The following is a 12,855-nucleotide window of genomic DNA, read 5'->3' as shown; positions in this document are numbered from 1 at the left end:
AATTTATTGATACATTTTGTAAAGTGATGATGATGATGATGGACTGCCTTCAAGTCGATCCCAACTTATGGTGACCCTATGAATAGAGTTTTCATGGTAAGCAGTATTCAGAGGGGGTTTACCATTGCCTTCCTCTGAGGCTGAGAGGCAGTGGCTGGCCCAAGGTCACCCAGGGAGCTTCGTGGCTGTGTGGGGATTCGAACCCTGGTCTCCCAGGTCGTAGTCCAGCACCTGAACCACTACACCACACTGGCTTTGTCTCAAACCCCTCCCCTGCCAATTTTTTCTGTTTGATAACAAATGGAAATAAGCCACTTTGGACACAGCTCAGTGTGGAAAGGAGACATATAAACAAAGTAAATCAATCAATGTCTGAATATTGGAAAGGCTATTTTGACAAGAATCCAGGACAGGTGAGTGTTATGACCTCCATACTGCAGATGAGGGGCCGAAGCCAAGAAAGGAAAGCTGTTCTACGGCCACCCTGTATCACTCCTAGAAAAATTATTTGAAGAGCAGGATAAACGTCTTGATAAAAAAAATCTCCACAACCACGTTCAGCCACGTCTGCAATCAGGGCTGGCCCCAGGCATGCCGGGGCCCTTGGGCACCAGCCTGCCCCGGTACTCCCCTTCTGCAATCTGCGGCAGCATTGGTACCATGGATCGCAGGGCAGGAGAGCCCAAGCCACCCGCCATTCCCCCGCTCTATTTACCTTTCTCTGTGCTGTTTTTTTCGGCTGCGCACACTGCACATACAAGTTTGCCATCAATCAAGATGGTGGCCAAGGTTTCCCTAAGGGGCTGAAGCTACACACGCACATTGCTGCCATCAACCAAGATGGCGGCAGAGGCTTCAGCCCCTTAGGGAAACCTCGGCCACCATCTTGATTGATGGCAAACCTGTGCGCACAGTGCGCTCAGCCGCAAAAAACAGCAGAGGGAAAGGTAGGTGAAGCGGGGGAATGGCGGGCAGCTCTGAAGCTCCTGCCCTGCTATCCGCAGCAGCAATCCTGCCGCAGATTGCGGAAGGGGAGCGCAGGGGCCCCACAGGGACCCCTGTCGCCCCAGGGGCCCTTAGCCAATGCCCCATCTGGCCACCCTTTAGAACCGGCCCTGTCTGCAATCATGGGATCTCCCTTGAGGCTGCACCCACCTGCTTGCTAAGCTCCAGGTGCAGTTTTCCTGTAGCGTGCTATGCCACAGAGGCGATAGGGAAACTCAGCCTATTAGACAGGGATGGGGGACCTCCAGATGTTGCTGGACTCCCAACCCTCCCCAGCACCAGCCAGGACGGCCAACGGTCAGGAATGATGGGAGTTGGGAGTCCAGAGGGTTTTTCCATTTAGCCAAATAGTCAACAACTTGGGAGACCTCATGATGGTAGGCAGTTAGTTCTCTTTCTAAAACACTTCTGGATGCGTTTTGATCTGCCTTCCATTTCTCACTGTGCTTTCCAGCTGGCTTAGGCAAGGATCTTGCCACGGACATTTCTCTCCCAGATGAAGAGACACCAGCAGTGCTCTCTCTATATTAAGGCAGGGATGGCGAATCAGCAGCCCTCCAGATGTTGCTCCCATTAGGCCCAGTCAGCATGGCCAATAGCAGAGCTTGGAAAAGTTATTTTGAACTACAACTCCCATCTGCCTCAAGCCAGCATGGCCACTGGATTGGGCTGATGGGAGTTGTAGTTCAAAAAATAATTTTTCCAAGCTCTGGCCAATAGTCAAAGAAGATGGGAGTCCAGCAACATCTGAAGAGGTGCAGGGGTTTCCCAGCCCTGTTTTAGATTACCTTTCTGCAGTTGGCATTACCTGAAAAAGACAATATGTTTTTCTGGTTTGTGCTGACGAAGGAAGTGGACCAGCTGGTTAAATTTCTCATCTGCCTTGCAGATCTGAAACAAAGAACAGAAACATAAACAGGCAGGGATAAATAAATGGCAGCAAAAGGCTAGGAAGCAGAATACCACTGTCTTTCAAAACCCTTTTCAAGGTTAATCGAAAAGCTTCTCTTTAGTCCTCAGCTGTAAAAAACAAAACAAAAAACCTGCATTTGCAGGCATGTCTCAGAGGAAGGCAATGGTAAACCACCTCTGAATACCTCTTACCATGAAAACCCTAAGAACAGACTATTCAAAATGCAACATGAGATAGTGCAGGAAGTTGAGACTCCCAGGTCAGATGGCACTCAGTGAGCTACTGGGGAAGAAGAACAGACAGAAATTGTCAAGCAAGAAATGGAATGTATCAACATTACAATACTTGGAGTGAGTGAATTAAAATGGACGGGAATGGGACATTTTCAATCAGGCAACTACAAAATACTTTATGCAGGAAATGAGAAATTAAGAAGAAATGAGGTTGCTTTAATAGTGAGAAGTGATGTAGCAAAAGCAATTAGGAGCTGTAATGCAAGGTAGGAGTGAGTGATATCGATGAGACTTAACGGGAAACCTATTAACATAACCATCATCCATGCTCCAATGGCAAACACAGAAGAGGAAAAAAAATGGAATGCTTTAAAAGAAATGGGGGTGCCTCAGCATCTGATTGTTCTGATCTGCAACCTATATTCTGAACAAGAGGCTACTGTAAGGACACAATATGGAGAAACCGATTGGTTCCCCGTTGGAAAGGGTATGAGACAGGTGTATTTTATCACGCTACTTGTTTAATCTATATGCAGAACATATCATACGGAAAGCAGGATTGGACCAAGATGAAGGTGGTGTGAAAACTGGAGGGAGAAACCGCAAAAATTTAAGACAGTGTTTCTCAACCTGGAGGTTGTGACCTCCAGGGGGGCCGCAAAGTAATCCAGAGGAGGCCGCAAACAGTAATGAATTATTTATTATTATTATTTTAAAAGTCTTCACTATCTGGATGTTGTCTGCTCTCTACTGCCGCTGCAGATGACACCTCCCCCTTGCTCCAAACGAGAAGGGATGAGTTTGCTGAAGCACCACAGCGTTTTTCAGGCACGCCAAGGGTAGGCATCTGCCTATACCACACACCCGACACGAACCCACCCGTACACTATGCTCAACATCCAAGGTCCTCCTCCGGGTGCCTACTCTGAGGGAAGCTGGGAGGATGGCAACAAGGGAGAGGGCCTTCTCAGTGGTGGCCCCCAAATTATGGAATGATCTCCCTGACGAGGTGTGCCTGGCGCCAACACTGTTATCTTTTTGGCACCAGGTCAAGACTTTTCTCTTCTCCCAAACATTTTAGCATGTGTTTTAATTGGCTTTTAAATATGTGTTTTTAAATTTGTATATTCGTTTTTATGTTTTAATTGTTGTAAACCGCCCAGAGAGCTTTGGCTACGGGGTGGTATACAAATGTAATAAATAAATAAATAAATAAAAAGAAATTAAAAATGGAAAAATCACACTTCAACTGCATTGGCTGTAACTGAGTGGTGTCAGGTGTTTTCTTCCAAATTGAGGCCATGTGGTGTTAAGGGGTCAAGTCTAGAGATTCAGAAACACTCTTCGATTTCCAATGTTCTTCATCAGATGGCATCTCTACTGCAATAACTAATAAGTGAGAGCGGCTATGATTCTCTAAGGTGGCTCACATATTACTGCTAAAGATTTAACATCTCATTATTAAACTGCAAAAGCCTGGGGAAATAAAAATGTGGGAGACAGACTAATACTAGGAAAGAGATCATTTCACAGCTGGGGTCCTATCATGGAGAAAACCCTTCTATGCATCCCCTCACCCCAAATGCATTTCCTCTCAGTTGTAAATGCCTATAAAAGATGAGGGCCACACAGCGGAGGGCCAGGATCTCTTCTTGAGCAGCCCAGAGCGCAGGGCATGGAATAACGGGCTCCAATTACAGGAAGCCAGATTTCGACTGAACATCAGGAAGACCTTTCTAACTGTTAGAGCCATACGACAATGGAACCAATTAGCTAGAGAGGTAGTGGGCTCTCCAAAACTGGAGGCCTTCAAGAGGCAGCTGGACAGTCATCTGTCGGGAATGCTTTGATTTGGATTCCTGCACTGAGCAGGGATTTAGACTCAATGGCCTTATAGGCCCCTTCCACAGTTCTATGATTCTATGTAACTGGATTGTATTAGTACTTTGTCTGAACACTTTTTACATGCACTGCTATTTAGGGAGGTTTAGAAATATTTAAAATGTATTGTTGTGTATATGCTATTTTTTACTTCAGTTATGACATCAGTTTTGACATCAGGATTGAAGGGTTTCTTGGGGTATTGGTCTTCTGTTCCATCCACCAGTTTTGAGGTGGGTCTACACAAGTTACTTTTCTTACGCTGTATTATGTATGACTGTACTCAGTTATACAGTTAATAATGAAAATCCATAAAAATACTTTTAAAAGGAGGGGAAGAGAAATATTTAAATAGACAAAGAAAAAGCACCACATGAGAGGCGGGATGTGAGGAAACAGAAGGGCCCCAGCTCAGTGACCGAGCGCATGCCCTGCATGCAGAAGGGCCCGGGATCAGTTCCTGGTGTCTCCAGCCAGGACTGGGAAAGATTCCTGTCTGGAACTCTGGAGAGTTGCTGCCAGCCAGTGGAGACAACGCTGAGCTAGACGGACATACGGTCTGACCGGGTATAAGGCAGCTTCCTATGGAGCCGTCCTCACCATGTAGTAGTTTTGGAGCCGTGTGGGGGTCTTCTGGGTGTTGGTCGATGACATTCCCTTCTCCTTCACTGAGATGCGGACCGGGTTCCGGAGGCCCGCTCTCACCAGGTTCTCAACCTCTTGGGTCTGAGTTGCCGAAAAGAGTCCAGTCCGTCTCTGCTTGGGCAAAAAGTCCAGAATGGAATTTAAACTGCAAGAAAAAACAGTTAGGTACATCAGAAGAGCCCTGCTGCATCAAGACCCAAAGATCCACTGGGAAGAATGTTCTCTGCTCCACATTTTAAAACCACCCCAAACTAATCTGTGGTTCCTGGACTACTGTGTGTTTCAGAACACAGTTATCATTCAGGCTGCACACTTCTCTGAAGTCTGCGATGCCGTCTCGGTTAAAAAAAAAAGGTGTATAAAAAGCTATTTTACAGGGGAAATGTGTACAAAACACATATTAAGGGATAAGTATGTACACAATGTGTGTTTTAGGGGGAAATGCACAGAATTTAATGAAATTTAAATTTCTGTTTAAACCCACAGAAGACAAGATGAAATGCTCTAAACACATGAAAAACTCACACAGAATGGAAATAAACTGATCCATCCATCTCTCCTCCTTAGTTCCAAAGTAGCCAACCAAATGTCTCATAAACTGAATGTTATGCCACTGATAGTCTAGCAGAAAGGCTTTTGTTAGGCTGCAAGAGAAACTTTTGGAAAAGAGGGGCGAGTATTGTCAAGGCCAGTTGATGATCAAGGGCCATCATGCTGGAAGGTCTTCTCTATCCACAAAGGACATACCTTGCTTCAAAGCCCATATCCAGAAGCCGGTCTGCTTCATCCAAGACCAGGACATCAAGCGATTTCACAGAACTGGCCAAATCCAGCCCCTCTGACTTCCTCCTGAACATGTCCTCCAAACGACCTGGAGTGGCTACAAGGATGTTTCCACTGTTGGGTACAGAAAGAAAAAAAATACTTTTCTGGCCGGTTTGAGGGAAAGTTCCTAACCTCAGAGAAAATCATAAGAAGTCCAATCTTCCCAGAACGGAGATCAATAAAGTCAAGAGAGATTTAATAAAGGAAAAGGAGACGCCATCCAGGAAATAAAAATTCCTTCCTGGAAACATCATTCAGTCTTCTTCCCCTTGCACCCAAACCCTTTATTTTGCTGCTACCAGGCTGTTGCTGAATGTCTGAGAAAGCTAAAAGCCAAATAATGAGAAGCAAAGTGACATTTTCAAATCTTATGACTTACAAACTCCCCTTGGGACTCTGGGTTACATTAAGAGAGAATGAAATATGAAGCATGCCAGAAACTGCTTTTCTGGAATTCCAGTGTAACTTAAACTAATAATATGCTTATTAATGGGGAGTTGGGGAAGGTCACAGGGAGACAGGCCAGACACGAGGACCCACAAGGGTCAAATGGCACAACGCTGCTCATGGCCACAGGATAGACAGGGAGCAGCTGTGACAAAAGAAGCTTGAAGAAAGCCCTCCACAGGAAGCAAAGCTTAGGGCTCAATGAGTGATGGTAGCTGTGTGCAGCAGCTGTGAAAAAAGGCAAATTCCATGCTAGGGATCCTGAGGAAACGTGTTGAAAATAAAACTGCCGATATCATAATGCCATTATACAAATCTACGGTGCTGCCACATTTAGAATACTGTGTATAGTTCTGGTAGCCTTACCTCAAAAAGGATATTGTAGTTTTAGAAAGTTCAGAAAAGGGCAACCAAAATGATCAAGGGGATGGAGCGACTCCCCCATGAAGAAAAGCTGAGCTTATCAGTTTAACGAAAAGGCAAACAAAATGTGACATGATAGAAGTATATAAAATTATGCAAGGCATTGAGAAAGTGGACAGAGAAAAGTTTGTCTCCCTCTCTCCTAACACTAGAAGTCATGGACATCCAATGAAGCTGAATGTTGGCAGATTCAGGACAGTCAAAAGAAAGGGCTTCTGCACACAGCGCACAGTTAAACTATGGAATTCGCTCCCACAAGAGGCAGTGATGGCCACTTGGATGGCTTTAAAAGAGGATTAGACATATTCATGGAGGAAAAGGCTACCAGTGGCTGCTAGTGCCAATGGTTATGCTCTGCCTCCAGAGTTGGAAGTGGTATGCTTCTAAATACCAGCTGATGGAAACTGTAGGAAGGGAGAGTGCTCTTGCACTCAGGTCCTCCTTGTGGGCTTCCCACGGGCATCTGGTTGACCACTGTGAGAACAGGATGATGGACTAGATGGGCCTGGCCTGATCCAGGAGGCTCTCCTTATGTTCTTACATGGTTGCAAATTAGACTCAGGGGAGGGGGGTATACCGAACTGCCTCTCTGCAGTCCTAGCTTTCCAGCTCTGCAAGTGAGCCAGGAGATGGATCAAACATGTACGCACATGAATCAGTCCCACTTTCTAATATCTTCCTTGGAATAACACGGTATCATTGCTTATCCCATCCATTTATTCTGAGACCAAGTGGTTGAATAATCCCAAATTCAGATCAATGGGAGTACTGCTAACCTAGGATTCTAGTCACTAAACCAGGTGCAGGGAACCTTTGGCCCTCCAGATGTTGCTGAACAACTCTCATCATCCCTGGTCATTGGCTATGCTTGCTAGGGCTGATGGGAGTAGAGGTTTAGCAACATCTGGAGGGCTAAAGTCCCCCACCCCTACACTAAATGCAGGATGCATAGTAACTTCAAACAATGTGTATAGTTCTGGTAGCCTAACCTCAAAAAGAATGAATGAATGAATGAATTTAGATAGATAGATTAGATAAAATAGATTAGATAGATATCTCTCACCCTTCCTCCCAGAAGGAGCCCAGGGTGCTAATGTTCCAATGCCCAGGTAGTAAAATTCCAGCAGCACCGGCCGGTAAGTAACTCACCCTTGTTCTTTGAATCTTTCTACATCTTCCATAGGATTATTTCCACCAATTAGAAGGCATTGGCTGAAACAGAGCACACACGCTGCTCAAAAACCCCACCAATGTGAGTCATTATGCCCAATCTCTTAGCAACCAGAATTCTTTAGGTAAGAATATAAAAGATTCTTACCTAAACTGGGGAAAATACTTTGTGAAGTAGGATATCACTTCGTCTATTTGAACGGCAAGCTCTCTTGTGGGTGTGATGACAATAGCGCCAACCTGAAACATCAGAAAGAAAATGGGAGTGAAATATACAAGCCATCTATTTTCTTCAACACAACTCACTCCTCCATCCTGAACAAATGCAACTGGCCACACTTCCTATGGGTTTCAGCTGAAATTTTGAGAGATGGTGACTGCAGAGTGGCTGAGGGTCAACAGAGATGCATAATACAAAGGGCTCAAAGGCCCCTCAACACACTTTGAGCTCAAGATGTGCAACTGTTGCATAGTAATGAATCAAAAGCTGCTATGCTGAAACCGTTTGGTGGGGTACTCTGTTGCTGCTGCTGCCTCCTGCTTTTAGGGAATGAAGCACCCTGTGGCTGCTTGCCTGAAATAGGAGAAAGCTGTGGCTGTGCAACACCTTATGGACCTCTGGACACAGAGGTGTTGTCAGCGACAGTAGCAAGTTTCCTATTTGCAAGGGGAGGGGAAGCATAGGAACATAAGGAGCTTCATCATTTTGATCAGACTTTTGGATCCACCCAGCTCAGTGTTGTTTACACTAAGGGTAGTCAATCTGATGCCCCCCAATCTGATGAGACACCAGAAGGGTGAACAGTGGACTGGAAACAAAGCCCTATGAAGAGAGACTGAAAGAACTGGCCATGTTTAGCCTGGAGAAGAGAAGACTGAGGGGAGATATGATCACACTCTTGTACTTGAAAGATTGCCAGAGGAGGGCCTGGATCTCTTCTTGATCATCCCAGAGTGCAGGACATGAAATAATGCGCTCATTACAGGAAGCTGTAAGGGGCACAGGATATAAATTCAGAAGAGCAAAATTACCACAGGCCTAACCACAAGTGCCAAAGACACTTGAAGAGAGACACTGCTTACAAGTGCCTGTACGCTAATGCTAGGAGCCTGCGAACCAAGATGGGAGAACTGGAGTGCTTGGTCTTAGAGGAGAGCATTGATATAGTGAGCATAACGGAGACCTGGTGGAATGGAGAAAACCAGTGGGATACGGTTATCCCTGGATATAAACTATATCGGAAGGACAGGGAAGGACGTATTGGTGGCGGAGTCGCTCTATACGTGAAAGAAGGCATTGAATCCAGCAAGCTCGAAACCCCAAAAGAGGCAGACTCCTCCACAGAATCGTTGTGGGTGGTGATACCATGCCCCAGGAGGGACTTAATACTGGGAACGATCTATCGTCCCCCTGATCAAAATGCTCAGGGAGACCTTGAGATGAGATATGAAATTGAGGAAGCATCCAAACTAGGAAATGTGGTAGTAATGGGTGACTTCAACTACCCGGACATAGACTGGCTGCATATGTGTTCCAGTCATGACAAAGAAGCAAAGTTTCTAGATATTCTAAATGACTATTCCCTAGACCAGTTGGTCATGGAACCGACCAGAGGGACGGCAACCCTGGACAATCCTCAGTGGGGACCGGGACCTGGTGCAAGATGTAAGTGTTGTTGAACCGATTGGGAGCAGTGACCACAGTGCTATTAAATTAAACATACATGTAACTGGCCAATTGCCAAGAAAATCCAACACGGTCACATTTGACTTCAAAAGAGGAAACTTCACAAAAATGAGGGGATTGGTAAAAAGAAAGCTGAAAAACAAAGTCCAGAGGGTCACATCAGTCGAAAATGCTTGGAAGTTGTTTAAAAACACTATATTAGAAGCTCAACTGGAGTGCATACCGCAGATCAGAAAAGGTACCACCAGGGCCAAGAAGATGCCAGCATGGTTAACGAGCAAAGTCAAGGAAGCTCTTAGAGGCAAAAAGTCTTCCTTCAAAAAATGGAAGTCTTGTCCAAATGAAGAAAATAAAAAAGAACACAAACTCTGGCAAAAGAAATGCAAGAAGACAATAAGGGATGCTAAAAAAGAATTTGAGGAGCACATTGCTAAGAACATAAAAACCAACAACAAAAAATTCTATCAATACATTCAAAGCAGGAGACCATCTAGGGAGACAATTGGACCCTTGGATGATAAGGGAGTCAAAGGTGTACTAAAGAACGATAAGGAGATTGCAGAGAAGCTAAATGAATTCTTTGTATCTGTCTTCACAGTGGAAGATATAGGGCAGATCCCTGAACCTGAACTAACATTTGCAGGAAGGGATTCTGAGGAACTGAGACAAATAGTGGTAACGAGAGAGGAAGTTCTAAGCTTAATGGACAATATAAAAACTGACAAATCACCGGGCCCGGATGGCATCCACCCGAGAGTTCTCAAAGAACTCAAATGTGAAATTGCTGATCTGCTAACTAAAATATGTAACTTGTCCCTTGGGTCCTCCTCCGTGCCTGAGGACTGGAAAGTGGCAAATGTAACGCCAATCTTCAAAAAGGGATCCAGAGGGGATCCCGGAAATTACAGGCCGGTTAGCTTAACTTCTGTCCCTGGAAAACTGGTAGAAAGTATTATTAAAGCTAGATTAACTAAGCACATAGAAGAACAAGCCTTGCTGAAGCAGAGCCAGCATGGCTTCTGCAAGGGAAAGTCCTGTCTCAGTAACCTATTAGAATTCTTTGAGAGTGTCAACAAGCATATAGATAGAGGTGATCCAGTGGACATAGTCTACTTAGACTTTCAAAAAGCGTTTGACAAGGTACCTCACCAAAGGCTTCTGAGGAAGCTTAGCAGTCATGGAATAAGAGGAGAGGTCCTCTTGTGGATAAGAAGTTGGTTAAGAAGCAGACAGCAGAGAGTAGGAATAAATGGACAGTTCTCCCAATGGAGGGCTGTAGAAAGTGGAGTCCCTCAAGGATCGGTATTGGGACCTGTACTTTTCAACTTGTTCATTAATGACCTAGAATTAGGAGTGAGCAGTGAAGTGGCCAAGTTTGCTGACGACACTAAATTGTTCAGGGTTGTTAAAACAAAAAGGGATTGCGAAGAGCTCCAAAAAGACCTCTCCAAACTGAGTGAATGGGCAGAAAAATGGCAAATGCAATTCAATATAAACAAGTGTAAAATTATGCATATTGGAGCAAAAAATCTTAATTTCACATATACGCTCATGGGGTCTGAACTGGCGGTGACCGACCAGGAGAGAGACCTCGGGGTTGTAGTGGACAGCACGATGAAAATGTCGACCCAGTGTGCGGCAGCTGTGAAAAAGGCAAATTCCATGCTAGCGATAATTAGGAAACGTATTGAAAATAAAACAGCCGATATCATCATGCCTTTGTATAAATCTATGGTGCGGCCGCATTTGGAATACTGTGTACAGTTCTGGTCGCCTCATCTCAAAAAGCATATTATAGAGTTGGAAAAGGTTCAGAAGAGGGCAACCAGAATGATCAAGGGGATGGAGCGACTCCCTTACGAGGAAAGGTTGCAGCATTTGGGGCTTTTTAGTTTAGAGAAAAGGCGGGTCAGAGGAGACATGATGGAAGTGTATAAAATTATGCATGGCATTGAGAAAGTGGATAGAGAAAAGTTTTTCTCCCTCTCTCATAATACTAGAACTCGTGGACATTCAAAGAAGCTGAATGTTGGAAGATTCAGGACAGACAAAAGGAAGTACTTTACTCAGCGCATAGTTAAACTATGGAATTTGCTCCCACAAGATGCAGTAATGGCCACCAGCTTGGACAGCTTTAAAAGAAGATTAGACAAATTCATGGAGGACAGGGCTATCAATGGCTACTAGCCATGATGGCTGTGCTCTGCCACCCTAGTCAGAGGCAGCATGCTTCTGAAAACCAGTTGCCGGAGGCCTCAGGAGGGGAGAGTGTTCTTGCACTCGGGTCCTGCTTGCGGGCTTCCCCCGGGCACCTGGTTGGCCACTGTGAGAACAGGATGCTGGACTAGATGGGCCACTGGCCTGATCCAGCAGGCTCTTCTTATGTTCTTATGTTCTTAAGCTAAATTTCGACTGAACATCAGGAAAAACTTCCTAACTGTTAGAGCAGTATGACAATGGAACCAATGACCTTGGGAGGTGACGGGCTCTCCAACACCAAAGACATTCAAGAGGCAGCTGGATAGCGACCTGTTGGGTAGGCTTTAAGTGGGATTCTTGCATTGAGCTGGTTGGACCTGATGGCCTTATAGGACCCTTCCAACTCCACTATTCTATGATTCTGTGAATTGGAGTCCAACGGTATCTTGAGACCAGGGTTTCTCTCCAGGGTTTTAGGGAGGGGCCTTTCCCAGCCCTACCTGGGATTGAACCTGGGACCTTCTGAATACAAAAAAGGTACACTACCACTGAGCTATGGCCCTTCTCCTAGGGGATTGCTTACCTGCTCACTTTGTACCACCTCTTCCTGCAACAAATTAAAGCACTCACACCCACAACCTCCTTTCATCTTGTACAATGCATTCAGCACACCTTAATCCCCAAGAAGAAAAGGGCAACAATGGAACAAGCCAGGTGACAGTAACACTGCAGCTTCTGAACTGCTGTATGCTACAGTTACATGTTCACTGAAAAGCTCACAGCGCTTTCAGTCTCTATTTATTTAAGCCTTCCTCTGTCCTAAAAGTGCAGGTTAAGCTTCACAAAGGAATGCACTAAGTAAGAAAGCCACTCTTAGTTCAGCCTCAGCTGAAAGTAAAGCACTTAGAACACTGGAAATACACCATTTAAGTGACAAGTCTTCCTATTTCATCAGCTCTCTGAAAAAGAAAATTAATGAGTTGTATCCAATGCTAGTCCCACTTAGAGTAGACCAACTGAAGTGAATAGACATAAGGCAGTTATGTCCATTCATCTCAATGAGTAAGACCAGCACTGAATATCACCCACTGTCAACATTCTTAGGCATTAGCATCAATATTTTAGGCTCTTGGCCAACTAATTGTTCAAGATTGATCCCAATCTTTTTTTTTTAAAAGAAAAACAGTGACATTTTACCTGCATTTTCTTGAGCCTTTCTTCCCGTCGGAGAAGAATTTCTATCATGGGAATAATGAAAGCTAATGTTTTGCCACTGCCAGTTACCTAGGGACACGGAAACAAAAGGCATGAAAAATACCTTCAACTGAAGGGCAAAAATCACCGTGAAGTCGAGCACAGAACACTCACCGCTTCAGCTGCCACATCCTTATTTGTCATGAACAAAGGAATAGTTGCAGACTGAAAAA

At 44.9% G+C, this 12,855-nt stretch overlaps 1 protein-coding gene across 5 annotated transcripts in view; it reads right to left on the bottom strand.

Annotated features, from left to right (window-relative positions):
- Window positions 1–12,855, bottom strand: part of DDX55 (DEAD-box helicase 55) — a 37,287-nt gene that overhangs the window by 15,048 nt on the left and 9,384 nt on the right. For 3 of the 5 annotated variants that reach the window (XM_061603458.1, XM_061603459.1, XM_061603454.1), the window contains exons 2-8: window positions 12,797–12,847; window positions 12,626–12,712; window positions 7,691–7,782; window positions 7,522–7,584; window positions 5,425–5,574; window positions 4,633–4,822; window positions 1,814–1,896 (exon numbers count right to left, since the gene is read on the bottom strand). In XM_061603458.1, coding sequence (XP_061459442.1) covers window positions 1,814–1,896; window positions 4,633–4,822; window positions 5,425–5,574; window positions 7,522–7,584; window positions 7,691–7,782; window positions 12,626–12,712; window positions 12,797–12,826 — 695 coding nt within the window. In that variant the 5' untranslated portion in view covers window positions 12,827–12,847. The remainder of the gene's footprint in view (window positions 1–1,813; window positions 1,897–4,632; window positions 4,823–5,424; window positions 5,575–7,521; window positions 7,585–7,690; window positions 7,783–12,625; window positions 12,713–12,796; window positions 12,848–12,855) is intronic. The other 2 variants (XM_061603456.1, XM_061603455.1) reach the window with 2 other exon arrangements.

This window comes from Rhineura floridana, chromosome 19 (genome assembly GCF_030035675.1).
Source record: "Rhineura floridana isolate rRhiFlo1 chromosome 19, rRhiFlo1.hap2, whole genome shotgun sequence".
NCBI lineage: Eukaryota > Metazoa > Chordata > Lepidosauria > Squamata > Rhineuridae > Rhineura > Rhineura floridana.
The sequence above is the reverse complement of the archived record's forward strand: the minus strand, read 5'-3'. Positions and strand labels throughout refer to the sequence as shown.